General features: G+C 41.6%; 1 protein-coding gene across 5 annotated transcripts in view; it reads right to left on the bottom strand.

Annotated features, from left to right (window-relative positions):
• LOC103177010 (voltage-dependent calcium channel subunit alpha-2/delta-1) overlaps nucleotides 1-25,757 on the bottom strand; it is a 418,878-nt gene that overhangs the window by 38,242 nt on the left and 354,879 nt on the right. For all 5 annotated transcript variants that reach the window (XM_007890933.2, XM_007890935.2, XM_007890934.2 and 2 more), the window contains 3 exons: nucleotides 22,149-22,225; nucleotides 17,649-17,709; nucleotides 13,470-13,567 (listed from right to left, as the gene is read on the bottom strand). In XM_007890933.2, the coding sequence (XP_007889124.1) occupies nucleotides 13,470-13,567; nucleotides 17,649-17,709; nucleotides 22,149-22,225 (236 nt within the window). The remainder of the gene's footprint in view (nucleotides 1-13,469; nucleotides 13,568-17,648; nucleotides 17,710-22,148; nucleotides 22,226-25,757) is intronic.

Genomic DNA, 25,757 nt, shown 5'->3' with positions numbered 1-25,757 from the left:
TTTGTGGGACACTGCTGTGCGCATTTGGCTGCCGCGTTTTGCCCATAAAATTACCGTCAATTCACTTTACAGTATATTCTGTGATGCGCTTTGAGAGATCTCGATGATGTGATAGGTGCAACATCAAATTAAAGTATTATTATTATTATATTGCTAACTCACTGAACAGCATTGTTACAGCCAAACAACCAAAGACACTAGACAAACAAATGTGTGTGAAAAGATTTAACTGAGCTCTGTTAACTTTGGGGAGGAAAATTGTGAGCTAAATGGGATTTGATAATTATCGCACAGCGGTTAAATGAGGGAGTATTACAATCAGAACTCCTGTTAAAAATTAATAAAGTGTACAGACTTCCTCTCAGTCTCTTGCGAACAATTCTGTAGATAAATTAGTCTTTTGCTTCATGGCTGTTTGCGAGAGCTTGCTGAACACAGATTCTCTGCTCCAGGTGTCTGCAAATATAGTCATTATACTTAACATAACATGTAGGAGCAGGAGTAGGCCATTCGGCCCTTCGGGCCTGCCCTGCCATTCAATTATGGCTGATCTTCTAATCTAACTCCAGATAATAACCTGACCCTGCCTTATCTCCATATCCCTTAACCCCTTTTGCAATAAGAAATATATCTATCTCAGTCTTGAATATGTTCAAGGATTGAGCGTCAACAGCCCTTTAGGGTAGTGAGTTCCATACATTCACCACCCTTTGAGTAAAGAAAGGGCTGGCCTCTGATTTTAAGGTTGTGACCCCTGGTTTTAGTTTCTCCAACCAGGGGAAACAATCTCCCACTATCTACTCTATCATGCCCTTTGATGATCTTATAGGTTTCTATAAGATCCCCTCTAATTCTTCTATATTCTAGAGAACATAGGCCCAAATTGGTCAGCCTATCCTTGTAACTCAATCCCTTCATCCCTGGCACTAACTTAGTAAATCTACGCTGCACCCCCTCCAAGGCAAGTACATCCTTCCTTAAATAAGGAGACCAAAACTGCACACAGTAGTCCAGGTGTGGTCTCACCAGGGCCCTATACAGTTGCAGCAAGACTTCCCTACTCTTATACTCTAATCCTTTCATAATGAATGCTAACATACCGTTCGCCTTCCTAATTGCTGCTGCACCTGCAGACTAACTTTCTGTGATTGGTGTACAAGGACACCCAAGTCCCTCTGGACGCTAACACATTCCAATCTCTCCCCTTCTAAAAAATAACCCGCTCTACTGTTTTTGCTACCTAGGTGGATGACTTCGCACTTCCCTACATTATACTTCATCTGCCACCTACCTGCCCAATCACCTAACCTATCTATGTCTCGCTGCATTTTTTTAATGTCGTCCTCTGTGTTGACACTTCCTCCTAGTTTTGTGTCATCCGTGAATTTAGATATATTAACTTCAATGTCCTCATCTAGATCGTTGATGTAGATGGTAAATAGCTGAGGCCCAAGGACTGATCCTTGTGGCACTCCGCTAGTCACATCCCGCCAATCTGAAAAGGACTCCTTTATCCCTACTCTTTGTTTCTTACCATTCCCCAATCCATGTTAATATGTTCCCCCCAATTCCATGGGCCCTTATCTTTTGGACTAACCTTTTATGCGACACCTTATCGAATGCCTTCTGGAAGTCCAAATAGACCACATCCACTGATTCACCCTTATCTAGTTTACTGGAAATATCCTCAAAAAATTCAATGAGATTTGTTAAACATGACTTCCCTTTTGTAAAGCCATGTTGACTTGGCCTAATTACATTGTGCTCCCCTAAATACCGCACTACCACATCCTTAATCAACGATTCTAAAAATTTTCTTATCACTGATGTGAGACTAACTGGCCTATAGTTCCCCATCTTTTCCTTTCCACCTTTTTTAAATAGTGGTGTGACATTTACCATCTTCCAATCCATGGGGACTGTTCCAGAATCCAAGGAATTTTGGAAGATCAGACATAAGGCCTCCACCATCTCATAAGCTACCTCTTTTAAAACCCTGGGATGCAAGCCATTCGGACCAGGGGATTTATTACTTTTTAGTGCTAACAGTTTCCCTAGCACCAATTCTCTACTAATGAAAATTTCCCTAAGTTGCTCTCTGTCCTTATCCCTTTGGTGCATATCTACTGTTGGCAGACTTGTTGTGTCTTCTAGGGTGAAGACAGATGCAAAGTACCCATTTAGGGACTGTGCCATGTCCTTATCCCCCATTACAACTTCAACTTGCCAGCAATTCCCTATGAAGCACCTTGGAACATCTCAACATTAAAAATGCCAAGATTGTTAATCAAAGGATTATAAAGAATTATAAAAAGCAATAACATTCCCCTCTATCTCTTTCTCTATTTTTAATACTGTATTAAATATTGATGTTATTGCAGAACTGGCTCAGTATACCATTGAACCCCCGTTGTAGTATCTACTGAAACTGGCCATTCACTCCAAGGCTGTTGGTGAGACATTGCTGTACACAAATTGTTTTCATGTTTGCCTACAAAGTACAGTGACTGTTTTACAATACATTCTGTGAAGTGCTTTGAAATGTCTTCCTGATATAAAAGGTGCTATATTAAATGGAAGGATTATTGTCATTAATTACTGACTTTTGTTTTTATGAAGTCCGGGTAGATGTGTAAGCACCATCTGGTACTAAATCTGTCTGCCTCTCAAGTGGACAGTATAATTGTTGTTTGGATTTCCAATAGCTAATGGGATTTCTGACTTATATAGACACACGGCATCAGACTAATAGCACCAAATGTATCATCCCACTGACGTATCTCACCAGTCAGAAGTTTATTCATCTCAGGCGCTGACAGCATCAGCATCCAAGGCTGCACTCTCCACCTCTCAAAGCCAGTCAGGAACCTCGGTGTTCTGTTCGACCCTGAGCTGTCCTATCTCCCTCATATCCGCGCCACAACTGGCACCGCCTTCCATCACCTCCGGAATATCGCCAGACTACGGCACTACCTCACCCCTCACGCTGCTGAAACTCTGGTCCACGCCTTTATCACCTCAAGGCTGGACTATGGGAACTCTCTCCTCGCCGGCCTTCCCGGCACCTCCCTCCACAAGCTGCAGGTCATTCAGAACTCTGCAGCTCGTGTACTGTCCCGCACCAGGCTTCGCGACCACATCACTCCCACCCTCGCTCACCTCCACTGGCTCCCCATCTCCCAGAGGATCGAATTCAAGGTCCTCATCTTCACCTACAAGGCCATTCACGGCCTTGCTCCCTCCTACCTCTCTGACCTTCTATCCCCCTACCTACCTGCCCGTACCCTCCGTTCCTCTGGCTCCGGTCTGCTCCACATCCTCCGCCCCAACCGCCCTACTATCGGTGGCCGGGCCTTCAGCCTCTCAGCCCCGAGGCTCAGGAACTCTATCCCCCAGTGCCTTTGCCGCCTCCTCCCTTTCCTCCTTCAAGGCCGGTCTCAAGACCTTTCTCTTTGACTGAGCCTTCAGCTCCCCTCTCGACTCTCTTCCCCCTCCGCGCTCCCTCCCTTCCCTCCCCTCACCCTCACCATTTCCCCATTGCTCGGGTCCCGATCCAACTGTACAGCGCCTTGGGACGTCCTCCCGACATGAAAGGCGCTCTATAAATAGAATCTTGTTATTGTTGTTGTTCTATTCATCCTTTCTGCTGCGGTTTAGATTGTATCACCAAGTGATTTAATAAGCTGTGGTATAAAGTGATTATGCTGTTGTTAAGGAAAAAGATTCTGATGCAAATGCAGTACTAACAAATTGCCAATGTCTTGATTACAGTTTATAAATATCCTCGCAGCTCAAAATTTGTTTAGGAGTTAAGAATGTGGCACGCATTCAGCTGGCCGGCATTCTCCTTATGCTTAAAGGACCATGGCCAACTTCAGGTTGTCACAGTCATTACATCCTGCTTTGTGCACGAGCAGGTAATCAAGAAGTGACATCGGCAGTGACCTAGCCATTGGCAATCATGGTGTGAAAGCTGGTTGCAGAGCAGTGAACAGGGAGCACAGAGCAACCAAATTATAAGAAAATTGTGCTATAAAGAACCATGTTCGAATGGAGCTGCACTGTTTTTCTTCATTCTCCAATAAAACGGAGACAAAGCTCCAACTCCCAACATCTGTCTGAAGGAACATTTAAAAGGCTGCATTTCCCAGAACTTCTCCAAACACAACAGCAGCCAACATAAAGGCACAGACCACAGAGGTCACGTGAATCATCTGTGAGAAGCATCAATTGGTCCCAAATGTCTTGGGCATGTGGTAAAGGAAGATGTCAGTAAACTATGATCCAGTAACTTTGCTGTGACGGTCTTGGTCAACACGACTTAAGCTGTCTTTTCTTTCAGTGGTATTCGCTGATATGAACTTTTGCTTCTAAAAGGAGAGGGATAACAGTTGAAGCAATTACTAGACCCTGAAGAATGTTATTCTATGCTTCCCTGGGGAGTCTGTACTAAATTCCACAGTCTCTAACCTTCAGTCATGAAAGGTCCTCACGTTAAATTAGGCAACACATTGCATGCTTTGACAGATGGAAACCGATATGACTAACGTTTCATTTTTGAGGAAAATGTGTTCACAAAAGATACTGAAGGTTTTTGATTACAACACAGCAGTACAATGTGACGCTTTACATTGCATCTATGCAAACTTTAAAAAAACTAAAAGCAACTGTACAAGTGCATTTGTAGGCGGCATGTGTGATTTATATAAATACTGTACGCTCCCTGAATTTTAATTGCAAAAAATGCAGAGCAGGTTTTTAAAAGATAACCTTTTAAGTTTCAAAAGCTCCTGAGTTGGCAAGGACTGGTTGGTTTCCGTGCTATAGCATTCTATGTAAACAACAACAAAATTACATTTGTATAGCACCTTTCACGTGTTTTTAATGAATGTAGGTATTGTACACCCATTGCTCTGTTTCCCTTGCAAGCAGCTCATAGAGAACATGATGCAGAGGTGTAATAGATTATTAGCTCTAGGCTCCCGGCCATTAAAGGCATTGTGACAAATGAGTACTATAACAAGACCAATAGCAGAGCTGTGAGCATTATTGTGGAATTGCAACCAGCAAAATCTGATGTTTTACTTCCAAATATTATCATTGTATTATTCAGTTCTTGATTTATTTCTAACAATTAACCAGCCTGTTTGTGTATGAACGTCCAGAGATCTAGGTTCACGTTCAGAACCTGCCACTAGCTTTCAAACAGGAAGCTGTTTTTCCCCAGATAATACATGAATTTGATGATATCAATGACAATACATTTAATCCCAAATCCATTTTTTCTGTTTAAGGGACAAGGATACTGTTAAGCCTTGGGGCTTTATGATAAGGTATAATGTCTAAATAGAAAATAAAGTGCCATCCTGTCCTGATAAGCACACGTCTGTTTTATCAGTGAATGCTCTCCTTGCTGCAGAATTTCTGTAACTACAACAAAATGACATCACAATAAACTCTGGATAAAATGTAGTCGATCTGAAAAATCTTCGTAGCATATCCACTGAACCGCTTCTTCATGCAACAATTACATTTCAACGAGAATGCCCTAAGAAAAATAGTTACCACAAAAAACCACCTCAGCTCTAAAATGCACTGCTAGTTGAGATGTAGCTTTTGAATTGAGAGTTAACAAAATTACATTTGTATAGAGCCTTTCACGTCGGGAAGACGTCCCAAGGCGCAGGACAGACAAAGTTTTGTACCCGACCTGGGGGTCAGGAATAGTGGAGGGCAGTGGGGACGTAGGGTGATCGAAAGCACAGTCAAAGACGAGGGCATTAAGATGCGTCTTGAAGGAGGCAAGGGAATTTTTAATTTTTTTTAATTTAATGAGTTAAACCGCTTTAAGCCTGGAGTGAGTGGATTTAAACCACTGGATAGCAGTGTCCCACAAACAGTCATGGATTGAGTGACCAAATTATTATGCATTTTTAATTTATTTTAGAAGGGATTATTACCCCCCCCCGATAAGCGATCTGCTAATTGACTAACATCCAGGTTCCTACTTACTGCTAGGTAAACAGAGGGGTGTGGAGCAAGAAAACTTGCCTAACATTTTGATAATGATCACATTGCACATTGCAATTTTTAACACTACATATTTTGGGAAATGGGGAAAAATAACTGGAAAACAAACCCTAATTATTTAAAGTTCACTGCACTTCATTTATATTTTTGCATAAATATTGTTTAAAAGGCCAAATATTGTTTAGCCTAAAATATCCCAGAAATTATAATTTAAAATGGTCACTGCTTGCCTTATTGCTTTTATGTTTGCTCAACAACACCACAGTGCACCATTTGAAACACATGTTGGATCCAAATTGGTCAGTACTGGCATATGGGATCAATTTGCTGGAATAAATGCCTACATGATGTAACAATTGGTTACTGGGGCAGAGGAAAAACAAAGCAATTGCCTTGAAAGCGGACTCAAATCTAAGCTTCTGAAACTCAGCTTCTGAAACCCAGTCATGTTCAGTGAACTAATAGGACCAGAGATGCATCAACTCAAAAAATAATCTAATCACATTATAAGATAATTTTTAAAAAATAATAATCAGTTGGCCACTCAATCCACGACTGTTGTGGGACACTCCTGTGCACAATTGGCTGCTGCGTTTCGCCCACAATATATACGGCCAATTCACTTTACAGTACATTCTGTGAAGCACTTTGAAACATCTCAAAGTTGTGATAAGGTGTTATATCAAATGCAAGAATTATTATTATGCTCAACCACTGCTTACTACACCCCATTTGCCTCACTGAATAACTGTTGCTGTTCATCACTCCACGCTTAACCCTTGCCCATTGCCATTCATCCACTGCCCATGCTGTATGCCCACTGTTCGCCCACTATTGCCTGCTGCAGTACACTTCCTGCCTCCTGCCACTCACTGCCCATTCATTGCCCCATGTTGAATGCTACCTGCCGCTCGCTGCATATCCATTTTGGCCCACGGCCATCCACAAGACACACTTCACAGTACGTCCCATAAAGTGCTTTGAGAAGTCCTCCCAATGTGAAAAGGCTCTGTGCCAAACGTAAGGACTATTTGTATTATTATGATCACATTTTACTCCAGGAGCAATATGGTCGATGTAGCAGGAGTGCGAGTGTCTGCTTCTCATGCAACTTTGTTGTATTTCATTTTAGCTGAAGTTTTTATTTGATCTTTAGTTTTAAGGAGACCTTTCAACTCATTGTTTCTTGATCCCTTGTATTCCAATTTCCAGTAGACTGTAACTGAGGCAGTTCAGTCCATTATTTATCTTGCAGTAGATCTCAAACAGGTAATTTCTCCCAGTGTTCTGACCAACAATCTCCCAGAAAAAACTGGTGATTCACTTTGTGGCTGTTGGTGGGGTATTGACGTGCACAAATTGGCTGCCACATTCGCCTACAAACTACACGGTTACTACAATTTATAGGAAATCCTGTCAAATGCTTTGAAACATCTTTCGAGATGATTTTTCTATTAATATTGAGCATTGCTCATCATCTAATGTTGCTTTGGATGAACAAGTATCAAGGAATCTGGGTTATTCTAAACAGTCCACATAATATGCTCAGCTACCTATATATTACGACCACATTTCAAATCGAATCAAATCAAATCCCGATAATTCACTGCAACGTTAATTACGTTTGATTTGCCTGGTCACACAACGGGAACAATCATATCAATAAATGACTGAATCTCAGCAAGCATTCTTTTGGAAAAAACAATTATTGAGGATCGTTGCCTTACGAGATTGGTCTTCAAGGTAATAAGAACACTGGCATCCTGTACTGATCTGAATTAGTTTCCCTTTCCACTCTCCTCATTCAATTTCGCAGTAAGAATATGAAAGTGTTGCTCAGATGAAATCTCCACGACAACTACAAATTATTTTACGTGTCTGTTTTGCAACTATTCATGAAAGATGAATGAAGGCAAGGGATCCAACATTAATTGTGGTTCCGCTGCAATGGGATGCATTCTGAGCTCGTTTGTGCTGAAAAATAGGAAGTGCATCGTAAAACAATAGCCTGTGTGTTGCTGGGCATGCTACAATCAAATCTATGAACCCTGCGATACAGTTTGGGCTTCCTGTAAGCTTCCTACACCCAGCAGCTGTGCACAGGAAGCCAGCCAGTCCACACTGGAAGTGATGTCAGCACCAACCTAACAACCAGGAAGTTTGGAGACGAAGTGGGGTCTTCTTGGAGCTGTCCTCACTCTAAGGTGAATCCGTCGACAATGGGAATGTCGGAATTAAGTCAACCTTCTATGGCCAACTCTTGGGGGGGTGGTGGTGGGGGCTAAGTAAAACTCAGTTAAGGGATCATCCCCTTTAAGACAGGTGAGCGATTGGCTTGATTGACAGATCCATCAGTCAATCAGACGCCCCAACCAGCAACAACAACTTGCATTTATATAGCGCCCTTCACGCCAGACCAGAAATGGCTGGGCACGGACAACGATTGGGAAAGGGGCAAGCTGGGGGGGCACTGGCTTAATACTTTGATGGCATGACGTCCTTGGTAGTTTTTAATAAACGCAATTGCTTTCAACCGTGCAGCTGTAAAAATACAATGGGTGAAATCTATGGATTCACAGAGAAAACTTTAGTGCACAGTATCCTATTAACAGAGACAGAATTTGCAGGCAATTTTTGAAGCAGAAATATTATTTTATGACAGCACATGAAAGTATTCAACGTATATCTATAAAAACGTGAAACAAGTTAAATATGAATGATTATTTTTAGTTTTCTTTTGTTAGGACACAGTGAGCATTCTACCCACCCCACCCATTGCTCCTCGTTATCACTGCCTGACATTCTGCTAACTGGTTAAGGCAGAGAGACACACAGCTCAGTTAAACGGAGCTCCCTTGGTTCTTCCACTCTTTGTTACGGTGCTTTGCTTTGTCTTTTTACATTCTGTCACATTAAGAAAGGGCACCGCACATTGTTCAGAAACAGCAACCTTGTCTTCAATGAATCAACTGAACGGATTACACATCGCCTTGGGCTGTTTGGCACACAGATCCTTGACGACAGCAAAGCATAGGACAGAGGAGTGAGTGCAGCCTGCATACTGAACAGCCAGCTCAATACAGTTGTTCCACTGCTAAATAAACCCAACTGAACATGAAACAAAATATTTATCCCTGTGCACAACATTTGGCTAAGCAGCATGAATCATTTTAATGACATGTTAAATGAAGGCCTTTCGATAGGGGCTTTGGGCCCAATTATTTCCAAAAGTTTCTAAAAGATCAATAGCAAGCCGAAATACTGGGGTAATCCTGCCACTGTATAAATCATTGCTGAGGCCATACTTAAAATACTGTGTACAGTTCTGGTTGCTGCAGTTCAAAAAGGAGATTGGAGAAATCGAGAAAGAGGGCAACCAAAATGATTGAGGGAATGGAAGGACTGGATTATGAGGAGCGACTAAGTAATGTTCATGCTGGAAAAGAGAAGATTGAGAGCCGACATGATTGCTGTCTTTAAGATTCTAAAGGGGCAAGACAACATAGATCATGCTAGGCTGTTTCAACTTATCCAGAATAGTAAAACCAGAGGACACGGCCTGTGATTGAAGGGGGAATAAGTTCTGAAAAAATCTACGGAAACACTATTTCAGTGAGCGAATAGTGAACCTGTGGAATATGCGAGACACCTGAAGCAGGAAGTGTTGATTCTTTCAAACACAGATTAGATAGTTTACTTTTAGGAAATAAGATTATGGGATTTAGTATATAGGTAGTTTGGGATATATGGGCATGTGACCCCCAGGAAGGTGGAAGGTGAACTAGATGGTCTTGGTCTTTTTTCATCTAGCATGTTCTGGGGATGAAATTTCATCAATGATGAAACACCGACTCAGGCATTGACAGGAATGGAAATTCTGATCATATGATAATGGAGGAGGGAGGAGGGAGAGAAATTACAATATTTTGAAATGCATTCTGTTAATTAAACTATATTACAGAAAATACATTTAAAAGTTTTCACTTAATAGCTGGTTTGGAACTGAGTAGCTAACCTCTCCCCCAACGTTGGGATAATAGTTTCTCCCTCCAGCTCTCTCGCAAATTAATCATTACCATCTTTGGTTTTATAAAAACACAAGTGAAGCTTTCTTTTTTAAAAAAAATCCTAATTGACACAGCTGTTTGTTAGTGGTCCATTGGTGGGAACGGGTAGGAACATGAACTTCAGGCTTTCAGCCTATATATGGAGTCCTGTAGTTTAGTGGTTAGAGCATTTGCCTTGCAGGCAAAAGAACCTGGGCTCGATTCCCAGGCAGGGCTTAATATTGGGCAAGTTTCCTTACTCCACACGCCTCAGTTCAATTACAAAATTAAGTCAGACATGAAGTCCTGGATGAGACCGTCAACAAGACTGAAGCTCTTCTGATTGGCTTTCGTCACAGCCTCCTCACCTCAGGCGCTGACAGCATCACCATCTGGGGATGCACACTCCACCTCACTGAGCCAGTCCGGAACCTTGGGTCTTGTGTGACTGCCCTTTCTATCCCACGTCCTTGCCATGACCCACTCTGCCATCTCCCACCTCCGCAACATTGCTCAGCTCCGCCACTGCCTCAGGCCGCTGAAACCCTCAATCACACATTCATCACATCTAGGCTTGACTACGCCAACTCTTCCCTCCACAAGCTGCAAATCATCCAGAACTCTGCAGCTCATGTCCTCTCCCGCACCAGGCTCCGTGACCCCTACCCTCACCCGGCTCCCCATCCCCTAGAGGATAGAGTTCAAAATCCTCGTCCTTGCTTGCAAGGCCCCTCCATGGTCGTGCCCCTCCCTATCTCTGTGACCTGCTGACCCCATATCAACCTGTCCGCTCCCAACGTGAAAGGCACTACACAAATGTAATTTTGTGCAGTAGTTAATACATCAGCTAGTCACCTTTATCAACCAAGTGTTCTCACACACAATTGTCACACCATTATTGCAGACTCACTGAGACACAGACACGAAAAAGGAAATAAAATTCTCACTTTTTTAAAAAAAAAGTTCTTATGGTATCCTACACTGTTACATTGCAGTCACAACTTCAGCACTTGACATTTAAGTGTTTATTAATCTATTTCTGCAGACAGAACTGACCTTTACTGTCAGCTCTAAGCAGGATGACTAAACAGGAAGGTGATACATGACTGTAAAAGCGAGAGATTTCAAAGTGCGAACTGAGAAATTGTGACCACTGTCCACATAGCGTACAACAACAACTTGCACTTATATAGTCCCACCCACCCCACACAGAGTAGCATCTCAGAGCACCTACATGAGGGAGAAGGGAAAAGGGAGAGAGAGGAGGGGATTAGGAAGTGTGGAGTATGGACACTGGCCAGGGTTGAATGGCCTGTTTCTATGTAACATGGGAACCATAGAAATTTACAGCATAGAAGAAGCCAAAGCCCATCATGTCTGTGCTGGCTCTTTAAAAGAGGTATCCATTCAGTCCAACCTATCTGCCTTTTCAACATAGCTCAGGAAGTTTCGTTGATATTATACTACATCACAAAGCTATGTTCACCCACAAAATACAGTCACACCACAATATACAATGTATTCTGTGAAGTGCTTTAAGGTTTCTTGTCCACGTGACAAGGCGCTATATTAAATGTAAGAATTATTATATTATTTTTATACATCTCCTGGAGAATTGAGGTGGTGCGTGGAGCTGTTTCACTATGTGGGGGGGAAGGGCTAGATGCAAGTATTGTTGTAGGATTATTATCAAAATAAACTGGGTAGAACATGTTAGAAGAAACAAGTTGTTTGATAAATAGTAAATTACAGGGCTTCATATTTACATTATAACAAATATAAGCTTGTTTTATTCTATTTCATCCTATTTTCTTCAATCCATGTTTCAATAGATCATCTTTTTAAATAGGCAAATCCTAAAGGTTAAGCGGAGATTAACCTTTATTTATTATGATTTATGGAGATCCTCAAGGATAGGCAAATAAATGCAGCATGTGGCATAGGAATAATCTTTACATAAAGACAGGGTTCAATCCTTGTTTAACATTGATTTAGTTGATCGCCTCCTGAGGGAGGACAAGGAAAAAATCAGCAGTGGTTTCTGCTCCTGATTACTATCCAATACATCCTGCAGGATAATGTGCACGATGAACACAAAATAAGGGTAGGATTAAGCTCAGCTGTAATGCCTCCCATGGTTATATCACTTGCCAACAAACTGTATGGGGTTACAATTGAAGAGTAGAACGTGGGTGAGGTGCTAGAAGCAGGCCAGAATGCAGTAAATCATACCAAAAATTCCATGTGTGTTTAACAGCAATGTGTGGGACACGGACACGCGTGGCACTCTTGCCTCTGAATCAGAAGGATATGGATTCAAGCCTCATGCTGGCCTTGGAATTCATAGTGAAGACTGACACTCCAATAGAGTGCTGCATTATTATTATTATTATTATTATTATTGTCGGAGGTGCTATTCTTCAGCTGAAACATTAAACCAAGGTCCTGACTGCCTGCTCAAGTAGATGTAAAGATCCCACGGCACTATTCAAACGTGTTTTTTTTCCCAATGCCCTTACCAACAATCAAATGAAATTGGTCATTCGTTACATGATTGTTTACGGTAGGTTGTGGGCAAATTCGCAGCTTTGTTCACCTACAAATACGGGCACTATACACTAAAATCCTGCAAACGCTTTGAGATGTTGTGACAACGTGCTATGATAAATGCAAGGATTGAAATGTGTGTGGGACATGGATTTCTCCAGGCAGAATGGGATCTAATACTGCACTGGATTGTTTAATAAAGAATCTGAATCAACAAATTTTTTTTTGGTCAACCTAGCATCTGTCATATGTGGAAACTCATTGCCACAATTAAGATCCAAACCTAAATGACTGGTAATTCCATCTATGTATGATTTTGGTATGAAGTGACTATGTCTATGCCTATATGCTCATAGGTTCAAAACCCAATCTGTTCCCAGTTAGTTGATCAACAATTTAAATGATAATAATTTGGTCATTCAATGCACTAATTCAATACATTTAGAGGGTTGAAATCCTATTGCCCTAGCCTTAGAATTAAGATAATCCTTGGAATAATCTTAATTCGAATTCAAGTTGAAAGTCAATTTCCAGAGGACTTTTGGAGAACTGGTTTACAAATTGACATGAAATTGAAGAAACTCCAACATTTGAAAGATCTTAAATTTTAAGGAAATAATGTTAACACTAATACCATGAGTCCTCCTTGGGTTCAAATAGCAAATAAAAGTCATAAGGAACATTCACAAATATACCTGACTCCTTTTGATCAGAGAAGGTCAAATGTCTGCCTGCGAGTCGATGAGATAGTTGGAGCAATTCCAACTCATTGGATCCAATACACAAGAGGGGAAGAATTCTGATACAAAGGGGGACATAATTCTTTTGCTGAGAAATGATACTCACAGTTTGGTGAATTGGGGGTTTGCCGATCGATGAGATGAATGAAGCTCTCCAGGAATGCTGTATTATTGTTTGATGGAGTCAGTCCATTGCAGTATTCCCTGAAACGCATGGTTAACACACACACACACACACTAAACCAGTCTTTCTACATTAAATCACTTCCGCCAACATGAAAAGGCGTATAATGGGACTGTGGCATATAGTATAGTTATGGTATGAAGGCGATATGATTGTTAGCACGTTCTGATGTTCTGCTGTACGCAGCATACAGAATAAAAACATTTATATAACAAAGACACAAGCACACACACACACGCGGATGTCATTGATAAGAATGTGAAACTGGCAGATCCCCTGCCCAAAAGGTGCTCAAATGGTGCCAACAGCAATCAGGCTCACAACTCTCTGTTGGCAACTGACATTTTGTCTTGAACGAGTGCTGTTTTACCTCTGGCAATTTGAGAAACAAGGTGGACCTTCCCATTGTTAACAGCACCCCACCTTCTCCAACTCCCATCCTTCAGTGTATCTCTTCAGTTCTTGTGATTCTGTGACCATTCACTGAAGCATATTTTTCCAATATTCAGATTAATTTAAAAGGCTTGGCTAGCATGGGAGGGGGGGAAGGACTTGGATCCCACACTGAACTTTCTGGACATCGTGCCAAGGCACCTGTCATGTAAGCTGGAAATCCAGGATTCAAATCCTAGCCAGTCTTCTCCTATGGTTTTCTTTTCCTGGCACAGACTAGTTGGACTAGACGGTTTCCTTGCTGTATCATTCTTATTGTATGCATTTTCCCTCCCTCTCTCCTGAAGGCAGTGAGGTGAAGTTTCACGTGTGTTAGGAGCTAGAGTGACATTCTTCACATATGATAGTGAGCGACAGCAGGTTTGTCAATTACACTTTGAAGGACAGTTCACAGCTGAAGCCAATCCTATTTTACATTCAATACACACAGACGGGCAAACTTCACAGCAGAGGTTGCTGTTTAGCATTCAGGAGGAGAATCGTTGGGATCAAATGTTTGCAATCTGGCCACAGAGGAAGCGGATTTCAAACTTCACCGGATTGTTGCCTCAAAACATTTTAAAAATTAAATATTTTAGATTAACAAGTCAATTCTCCCAACTAAAAATAAAAACAAGCCCTCTGCCACTTTTAACTATCCAGTGGGTGTCCAGACAGCTGTGATGAAGAGTTTTGAAGAGCTCCCGCCAATATGAATGCCCTTAATAGCTATCCTTAACTCAAGATTTGGCAACTGATATCCCCTCCAAGTGCTTTGGCTCTAGAGCATTAATATCAGAATACATTGCCAGCAAGGCTTAGGGGGTCTGCATGTAGTCCTGACCACAGGAGTTGCATTTCATAGGAACATAGGAATTGTTAGACGAAAAATGTTACTCTGTTAGCCTACAACAGAGTGGAAAGTTTGGGGAACCTTCAATCCAAAGTTGCCTGGTTCTTCCAAGCATACTACACTTACTATATGTCATGTCTCACATTATTCATGCACTGTATCTCACAATATTATTTTCGAAAAGAAATCTATTATTATCTACTTTGTATAATATTTGAATAAGTCGAATATATCAATGTCAATGTGGCTTCACCAGAAACCAGTTTAAATTTTAACTACATCTTCTCTCAACGTGACAATGATCATATCACACAAGTATTATCAGCCACAATAAAAAAAACATTCTTTCTTCCCAGCTCCTTTGTGACATTTCTGTCAGTCTAAAGAGTTCCATTACTTGGTGCCTCGTCTAACCACAATAATTGGTAGACACTTACAGGAAATAATGAGGTTGTTTCAGTGGTTTATTGAGTATTTAATGATGAAATCCGTGAATGCAAGCCACAGATTACTCTGTTTCTGCGATACCCACAGCATGGCATGTGCTGTCAATAGGCTCAGTTGTACTATGAATAGCAACGGAAGCTGTCAATTACTGTGTCTCACACAAGAGATCAATTTCTGAACCAGATTCTGAATTATAGACTCTTGGCTGATTTGTGTTGTGAAGGATATTTTGCTTTACGCTGTAATATTTAGAATTTACTGAACATCACCTTTATGTGGCTCTTTATTGCGCTCTCCTAGTTTCCTAAGACAAATTTTATTTGCCTGAATCAAAATTGCTGTGCTTCGTTTAACACCCTAATAACTCAAATTAAGCATGAAATTCGCTCTCACCCAAATAGACGTGGACATCCCACTCCTTCACCTTGACTTGAGAATTCTTCACTTCATTTATGGAGTCAGTGAAAATCTACTCTGAATTATGGCACCAAATAAACAAAGGTCTGCAATTTTTTTTAAAACCCTGGCTATCCCACAAAATAATATAATAAGAATAATCCTTGCATTTGATATAGCGCCTTTCACTTCTTCTAGACGTCTCAAAGCGTTTCACAGAATATACTGTAAAGTGAATTGGACTGTATATTTGTGGGCGACATGCGGCAGCCAATTGCGCACAGCAGTGTCCCACAAACAGTCGTGGATCGAGGTGACCAATTTTATTATTGTTTTTTTTTCTTGAGACATTATTATCAAGCTTGTAGAGTAAGGAAACTTGACCAAGATATCGACCTGTAAAGCGATATGAGTAAAATACAGTCATACCACTTCACAGTATATCCTGTGAAGCACATAGAGACAGCTCAATGATCTTATAAGACAAGGATTATTATTATTATTGTCATTACCCAGAATTAATGCTCTTCAAAGTTCATTTCTACTTTCTTCCTTTATTTCTTTTTACGCTCATTTTTTTGTTACCCTTCTCCCCATTTGCGTTAATTCCTCACATTTGTTTTCTTAATAGCAAAGATTAAGCTTAACTAAGCAAAGACTTTACAATAAAGCCAGTGCCTCACCAACGATCAATCCAATATGTGGTGTGATTGACTTCCCTGTATGAATATTATGAAGGATTTGGGGGGTACACCAAAGAACCAGTCAATTTGCTAATTATCATAAGGTCACCAATTTCAATACATGGTTCATTTAGTACCCGAGGTATTAATCAACACATCACAGCAGGTCATTTCTATGATTGCAAAGACTGCATGTCAGTATGTATGGTGATCAATGGCTACTTTTAACATTAATGTTAACACGCATGTATTAACCAACTGTATGTTAAAAACGTGACATGTTTATGAATTAAAATTTTGTGCACTGAAAACAGATGGCATACATTTGAGTTAATTGTGGAGTCCTGTAGCTCAGTGGTTAGAGCACTCGCCTTGCAAGTGAGACACCTGGGTTCAATTCCAGGCAGAGCGAACCCTTGGGCAAGTTTCCTTACTCCACACACCTAATAATAATCCCTCCACCAAAAAAAATTATAAATTGGTCATTTTCAATCCACGACTGTTTGTGGGACATTGCTGTGCGCAATTGGCTGCCACGTTCGCCCACAAATATACAGTCAATTCACTTTACACTATATTCTGTGAAGCGCTTTGGGACGTCTAGAAGATGTGAAAAGCGCTATATCAACTGCAAGGATTATTATTATTATTATTATTAATTACAGTCACAAATACTGAAAAGTGCTTCAGGTTTTGCACAACACAAAGGGGATTCAAACTGGTGGTCTTTCGAGTGCTTGTCTGCTAGAGACAAAGCATGTATAATGTGGTTACACTATGGATCAGAGGTTGAATGGAAATGCTTCCATTGCTCAGGAATCCTTGCATCCGGACCAGAAATGCTGACTTGCAGCCACTCTAAAATATAACATTATAGCAAGGTCCAACTGTATTAAACATGGGAATTAATGATCCATTGAAAATATTGAGGCATCAACTGAGAGAAGGGCCTCTTTGGAAAATATGATTTGAAGCCTTGCTCATGATAAATAGACATGTTTTCATACTTTGGGATCTGCAACTGTCATCTGGAGTTGGTAACGGATGGGTGAGAACCAGGTCAAAAAGGCAAGTTCTCACTCGAAGATGTGTTTAAACATATTCCCTGAATTCCTGCCAAAAAATACTGAGATCTGCTGTAGTTGGCACCAGTCCGGACAACTTAATAAGCGGTTAATCTATCGCCACAAATACCCAGCTCACAGAAAATAGTATATATTTTTAAAAGAAACACCAAACCACAGTCATGCTTTACACACACTCTCACAACAAAACACAAAACTGAGCTACCTTGGTGCGACATACACATATCCTGAAGTGTCGAAGTTATCAGGCATTATTGATTCTAAGTCTGAAAAGAAAACAATTGTTGAGATGCTCATTATTTCTTCTACTTGCACTCTTCAGGTCTGCAGACCCTGACATGGAACAGCTTGAAAAGAACATCCTTTTACTAAAACAGTGGACATAAATATTCAGCAACCATTTCTATCACATAGTGCAATGTTATAGAAAACAGGCAGACAACAAGCAGTAATCTGTGAAACAGAAGTAAGCTAAAGCTATTAATGTAATGATAATGAACACCAAGAACTAATAGGTATAACTAAGATACGATAAACACAGGAAAATATCCAACAGGGATAAGAACACTGGTGCATTACAGTATAATCTAAAGACAATACAATGAGGAAATTGACCAACAAAAAGATACTTGCCCTTGTATTTGGCTGTCAGAATCCATCAGATAGAGAAAGCAGGGAACAGGAAAAAGGGTCAAGTAGAAGGGGTTATAAACAATATTTTATTCAACGAGTGCTTGAATAAAAATATTGTGCTATACTGGGAGACTTAATGCACAGTAAAGTCTGAAAAAAAGACACACTTGCTTAAAGACTGGAAACTGCATGTGATCACCATTATGTTACCTTCTGGAGAGTGTGACGTTTAAAAGATCTGTGCTGGAAGCAGCCAATGTATCTCCACATAAGTGTAACACAAGTCTAAGTGTATCTAAAGCCCAAATCTGAGGCTTCATGCCAATTATTTATGTATGAAATGAAGCACTATAAACCCTTTGAGAAGTGAAGGACATTTGGCTTCTGAAAAAAATATTTTCATTCAAATAGTTTCTGAAAAGATTCCATCAATAAATGGATACTGTATTGCAAAACATAGCATATGTGTAAATGTCTCTTGATTCAAGTTACAAACTATGACCTTTTATTGTATTTGGATGTGAACGCTTCAATTTGTTGATGCCTTTCCTCAGGCGTTGGCCAAAATGTTCCTGCAAGTCTCAAAGGTTTAATTTTTAAAAAATTTAATCTCAGCCCTTCAGAAGCTCACGTGCCTACATAGCAAAGAAACAAATGGTTACAAGCACAAGATTTCCAGGGAGTTTAGGTTAGAACTCGAGGTGGTTCAACTTGGAATGGGCCCTATTATAAACAGAGCTTTGGATTTCTGATGCTTTCGCTGATCTGCAGTGTCAGTGTAGTGTTTGCAGCATTACTGAGCAGCCTGCGACACCCAGAGCCATCTTTCAAGACCCTATGGCTTTAGTTTGAGGATGATCAGGGAATTCTCCCAGTCTGTTAGCCAATATTTCTTCACACAACCAAACTCACTAACACGTTAATCAGTCATTAGATCCCACTGCTTTTTGTATGACGTGTCTCATACACATCAGCTTCTACATTTGCCTCCAGACCCACAATCGCTAAGCCCCCAAAGCTACACAATGTGTGAAGTACATTGAAACATTTCAATGTAAAAACGCACAACTGTATATCAAACCCAAGTATTATTGTATCAATTTAAGTAGATTTGTAAAGGAATGGCTTCGGGGATGAACACAGTGACATTTCATGAAAGCTTCCTTGTGATATTTAGCACAAGGAACACATTATGAACTGCTGCAAATTGCATCCTATTATTTCTAAACAATAATTTATGCTTATATAGCACCTTTCACCTTAGGATAAAGTCTCCAAGGAGTGGGTGGGTGGGTGAGTGGGACTGGAGGCGATTGTAGAGGTAAGGGATGCATGAAGGCATCTGAAGTTGAGAACAAGGCTCTTGAAGTCAATCCATTCGGGAATAGGGGGCTAGTGGAACCTGGCAAGGATGTGCTCAATTAATCATTACAGAATTAAAGAGCATTCTGTTGTTAACAGACAATTCTTTATAGCTCTGAAACATTTTTTCCTCAACGGGCCTTAGACTAACTAGACATGATTTTCAAGCTCACGTCTCACTCACTTTGAAGTAAGATTTGTTCTCCAGCCCTACATTCAGTGTTTACAGAGCTCCTGCAGTTATTAACTTAGAGCCACACCTATTGCCTTTCAGATTTCCTTAAGGATTCTGGAGTGTGTCCTACTTGAATTGCATTCATTTAATTTTCTCAGTTTCTTCATAAGCTCGTGCTCCACTGACCCCCACTGTGTTAAAACAAAGCAACTGGATTTGGAATATGATCATTTGTGAAAACTGATGTGAAAAATCTACTTAACCCATTTACTATCTTTCAACCTGCTAAATCTTCGCTACAATACTTTTTAAAAACCTATAACGAAGAAAGAACTTGCATTTCTATAGAACCTAAAACATCGAAATGTCTCAAAATACTTTGTTCCTCTCACATCTGGTGAGATATGTTCAGTCATATTTCTTCTGCAGATATACTCCCTTCTGAACAATATTAACACACAGACTATGGCTAGTAGCCATAGCGAAAACTGCTTTAGGTTCCCACCTTCTGCAGTCTGCTTTTCTATTGCTCTCTTACTTCCTCTACTTTGATTTTTATTTAACCTCATCTGCCTTTTATGTACCTCCTGGTCCTCATCAATTTTTCCTTCTTTCCAAATTATCACTATCCATCATTTTGTTCCATTTTAATGTCCTTAATCATTTTCGCATTTTATTTTCTAGTTCCACTATCGGCTGCTGGGCTTTCAGCCTTTCTGCTCCCACCCTATGGAACTCCATCCCACATTCCCTTGAAAGACGCTACACAAATGTAATTTTGTATTTGTATTCTGTTTCCCACTCAATCCTCCCTCAAGCACGCTTTGAAAGGTTCAGAGATAGCATTCCTAAAGTCAAGCATCTCTATTGTTATCTTGGTGTTTTTGGGGGTCGTAGGCTTTAATCTTGTATCAAATTTCACTATAAAATGATCACCCAGCCCACAGGTCCACCCACTTCCTAGCTATGGAACAGTCTGGCAGAAAGTAGAGTGTAGAATCTATTCTGATCTCTGATTCACCATGTTCAGCTCATTATTTTGGCATACATTGGGCAGTGCTGGGAAGAACTGTATTGTCCGAAGAGAGCAAGGCCTGTTTGGGCGGACTTTAAAAATCCACTATTCCAGAAGAGAAGCAAGATTCTCCCGGTGTCCTGGCTAACAATCTTTTAAACTGATCATTCACTTTGAGGTTGTTGGTGGAACATTCCTGTGTGCAAATTGTGCGAATTTGCATGCACAACTCGGTCACTAAACTTCGTAGTAAATCCTGTGAAACGCTTTGATACATTTTCCTCAAGCGAAAAGCGTTATATCAAATGCAAGTGTTATTATAATTTGTGATGATCCTCGCAGCTCAATGTTACCATCTGATTCACTCCGTCCCTCCCTCACCACTTTCAAGTCCGCCTCAATACACTTACATCTTTCCCTTCCTACCTTTTCAACTCTAACTCCCTTCCATCTCAGGTGCCCAGACAGCAGTGTGAAGCACTTTGAGAATCGTTCCCAACATGAAAGGCATGATAGAAACTATCAATAGTTTGTTAGGCTCAAGGTTTGATCCCCAATCTATTAACTGTATTCCTAACTCTTAAAAGCTGGATAATTTCTAATGATAATGTTTCATTGTTAACATGCTTCTGTTACCAGATCTCTTAGTTTATTCAAGAATGGCATTGAGGGACCTTGAGCTCCCATGGACAACTGATCTTCTTCCTTATAAATAAGTCATTTAAAAAAGAATAAAAGAGCATTAACTGTATCGGCACAATTAGCACATGCTTAGACTGAGCCATCCAGACTAAGAAATATGTTTAGGCTACCACACATGCAGGCAAATTATTTTTGTTGCCACTGCAACTCTTGTCAAATGTAAAAAAATGTTATATATGCCATGGTAAAATAGCACAACCAACTTAGCACAATGAGAGTGAGTGAGACTTGTATTACTTCCATATGGTGTTTATTCATCTGGAAAATTTCCAGCAGTTGCACATTATAATCAAATTTAAAGAAGCCAACTGCGGGAAGCAATGCATCCTGTTTTTAAAATGCAGTGGGTCCAACCGGTGAATGCAGTTTGTTTCGTCTCGACTTCATACTGTGGATTATTCGCACAGTCGCACGGAAAAATGCTCTACGTGAATTGTAAGCCACGAACAGAATCTTTTAACGGGGTCACAGAACCAGAAGGTACAGCTGTACAATGATTCTAAAATGACATGACAAGGGAGATTGTGTATATTTAGTAGCACAACTCTGACAAAAGGAAAACTAAGGCACTTTTACAAGTCCAAAGCATGCTTTTGTTTTAGCCCTTGCATGTTTGTTTCTTGAGTGCTTTAGAATCATTGCGCCACACTATGAAGGACATCTACCTGGCAACCTGCTTCTTACTGTTTAACAAACTTCCAGAAACAAGTTTAACTTTAAAGACTCTTTAAAGGTTCCTTTACGTAAGCAATACTTTTTTATGCGTTTCCAGCATGCGTTGCTAAGAGAGGATGCAACCTGACCTACCCAATACTTACGTTTTGCCTGGGTAATGGCTTCTTCTAGCTTGGCTTTGATGTAGTAAGTACTGGAGGGTGGCAGAACCGATGCCAAGCTAAGAAAGGAAAGGTAAGCAATTCCAATTTTAAAGTACTTATTGGAAATTCATACACAAACCGAGCTTTGTAATAAAAACATAAGCACTCCTCTTATGGTCTGGTGGCTGAAACCACTACTTACTGCAACAATAACTACACAGACCAGATTACAGATTCAAATCCAGGCCTGCACCAAATTAGCTGAACCACAGTACAAGTAGCCTCAATGCCTCTGGGCAAAGTTAGGGAAAAGCCATCTGTTCTTCACTGTGAATGGATATCAAGATAGGACTGGATCAGGCGTGGCTATGATGCCCCCACCCACTCCTCCTCTGGCCAAGCTGCTCACTGCAAGATTCAAACATCGAATAAGTCATCAGTTCCCCTTTTCGAACCCCTTCAGTCAGGTTTCCGTGCTGCCCATAGCACAGAAACTGCCCTGGTCAAGGTCACCAATGATATCCTGACCATCTGTGACCAGGGCTCCCTCTGCCTCCTCGTCCTCCTCGACCTATCGGCAGCATTCGATACGGTCGACCACGCTATCCTACTCCACCGCTTGTCCTCCCACCTCAACCTTCAAGGCACTGTCCTTGAATGGTTTAGGTCGTACCTTTCCCACCGTCTTCACTTTGTCTCGACGAATGGCTTCTCCTCCACCCCCCGTACTGTCTCATGTGGAGTCCCTCAGGGCTCTGTCCTCGGTCCCCTCCTCTTCACCCTCTATATGCTCCCCCTTGGTGACATCATCCGCAGACATGGAGTTAACTTCCACATGTATGCGGATGACACCCAACTCTACCTTTCCTCCTCTACTCTCAACTCCATGACCACCGATGTCCTGACAGCTGCCTGTCCGACATCGAGTCCTGGACGAGAGACAACTTTCTTCAGCTCAACGTGCGAAAAACCGAGGCCCTCCTGATTGGTTCGCGTCAGCGCCTCCGCACCTCAGGCGCCGACACCATCAGCATCCAAGGCTGCACTCTCCACCTCTCAAAGCCAGTCAGGAACCTCGGCGTTTTGTTCGACCCTGAGCTGTCCTTTCTCCCTCACATCCGCACCACAACTGGCACCGCCTTCCATCACCTCCGGAACATCGCCAGACTACGGCACTACCTCACCCCTCACGCTGCTGAAACCCTGGTTCACGCCTTTGTCACCTCAAGACTGGACTATGGGAACTCTCTCCTCGCCGGCCTTCCCGCCACCTCCCTCCACAAGCTGCAGGTCATTCAGAACTCTGCAGCTCGTGTACTGTCCCGCACCAGGCTTCGGGACCACATCACTCCCACCCTCGCTCGCCTCCACTGGCTCCCCATCCCCCAGAGGATTGATTTCAAGATCCTCATCCTCACCTACAAGGCCATTCACGGCCTTGCTCCCTCCTACCTCTCCAACCTACTATCCCCCTACCTACCTGCCCGTACCCTCCGTTCCTCTGGCTCCGGACTGCTCCACGTCCCCCGCCCCAATCGCCCTACCATTGGCGGTCGGGCCTTCAGCCTCTCAGCCCCGAGGCTCTGGAACTCTATCCCCCAGTGCCTTCGCCTTGCTTCCTCCCTTTCCTCCTTCAAGGCCGGTCTCAAAACCTTTCTCTTTGACCGAGCCTTCAGCTCCCCTCTCGACTCTCTTCCCCCTTCTCGCTCCCTCCCATCCCTCCCCTCACCCTGACCATTTCCCCCCTCCTCGCTCCCTCCCCTCCCCTCACCCTGACCATTTCCCCCCTGCTCGGGTCATGACCCAACTGTGCAGCGCCTTGGGACGTCCTCCTGACGTGAAAGGCGCTTTATAAATGGAATCTTGTTGTTGTTGTTTGGGCATCTCCAGCAGAGAAACTGGGTAGAGGAGAAAATGGTCAGGAACAAAACAACTGATGGAATTGTGCAACTTGTTGATGAGGATTTAAATTATCTCTGTTTTCGGTATAGCATTTTTCACGTTGGGAAGGACATCTCAAAGCGCTCCACTGGATATACTATAAAGTATGTATTTTGTAGTTTGGAGAATAGGGGAAAAAACAGGAGAAGTGATCAGGAGAACCACCTTTGGCTTCGGATCTTACACACTTCATAAAGGGAGAATTTTGGACCATGTTTCTTGGAGAGGAAATGCAACGGCTACCATTTTTAGGTCTGCTAGAGCGGCTCACTGATGTGCCGGCAAACCATTCCACAGAGGTGCACATAAAAGAACAGTCCCACAGAGAATGGTGTGGGAATATTTAAAGGGAAAAAAATATAAATTTTTTATTGCACAGAAGGAAGCAGTTTGATGTTGGCCCTCTGAAAGAGCTGTACATTTACACAGAATTATTTTGCAGAATAGAGTTATGGCACAGAAACAGGCCATTCAGCTACTCTATTATACTACACCCCTTCTAATTACCTCTCCTACAGCCCTCTAATCCCTTTGTGTATGTATCAAGTTTCCTGTTAAATTCGTTAATGCTTTCTGCTTCCACCACAGTTTCCAGCAGCGAGTTCTACATTCTCACCACCCACTGTGTGAAGAGGTTCCATGCACTAACTGATACCTCTGTGTGCATGTGTGTAAAAATAAATTCATTCTTTGTGTTTTTTTGGTAATGATCTTAAATGTATACCCTCTGGTTACCAACCAGTGAAAATAGTTATTTCCTATTTACCTTATCAAAACCCCTCAGAATTGTGAAAACCTCTCATCAGATAACGCCGTTTCTAACAATAATTAATAATAAATAATCTTTACATTTGATGTAGCACCTCTGACATCAGGAGGATGTCTCAAAACACTTCACAGAACGTACAATGTCTGTGTATTTTATGAGCAAAACACAGCAGCTAATTTGGCACAGTAATGTCCTACAAACATTACGTATGCAAACGAGCTGCTGATCAGGTGGATGTTAAAGATCCCATGGAACTATTCAAAAAGAGAAAGGAGTTTCTCTCTCCTGGTGCCTTGGGCAACAATCCTCCAAATAAAATTGGTCACTCACTCTGTGGCTGTTTATGGGATATTGCTGTGCGCAATAGGCTACTGTTCATTCACAAATTACAATCAATCCATTTTACGGTACATCATGTGAAGAACTTTGAGACGTCTCAGTGACGTGACAAGGTGTTATATCAAATGCAAAGATTATTATTATGAAACAGCCATGAAATGAATGAACAATTTTTATTTGGGAGATTCTTGGCCAGCACATAAGAAATATATTCCTTCATTAGGAATATAGGAAGCTGTGTTTTATATTATTCAACTTCACTAATACAATAGAAACATCTGTACACTCGTAATGCCCGTTTCAAGTTTTAATAGTGCCGGTTTGGGATTGTTGGCACTTCCCCTGCAATAAAATAAGGGGCTTTTACTGCAGTGACTTGTGAACGGTGACCGCAGTCCGCTGATCCCAATGACTCGAGCTGCAGGAGGGGAGAGAATTTCAAAACAAGCTTCCACAGGGGCACAGGCCCATTCCAAGCCCCACAGATGACCAAAACCTCAGGGAGCCCCACAGACAAGCCGTTTTACAACGGGTAATGTGACGGACCAGATGGACACAGC

Source organism: Callorhinchus milii, unplaced genomic scaffold (assembly GCF_018977255.1).
Source record: "Callorhinchus milii isolate IMCB2004 unplaced genomic scaffold, IMCB_Cmil_1.0 Scaffold5, whole genome shotgun sequence".
NCBI classification, from domain to species: domain Eukaryota; kingdom Metazoa; phylum Chordata; class Chondrichthyes; order Chimaeriformes; family Callorhinchidae; genus Callorhinchus; species Callorhinchus milii.
The sequence above is the reverse complement of the archived record's forward strand: the minus strand, read 5'-3'. Positions and strand labels throughout refer to the sequence as shown.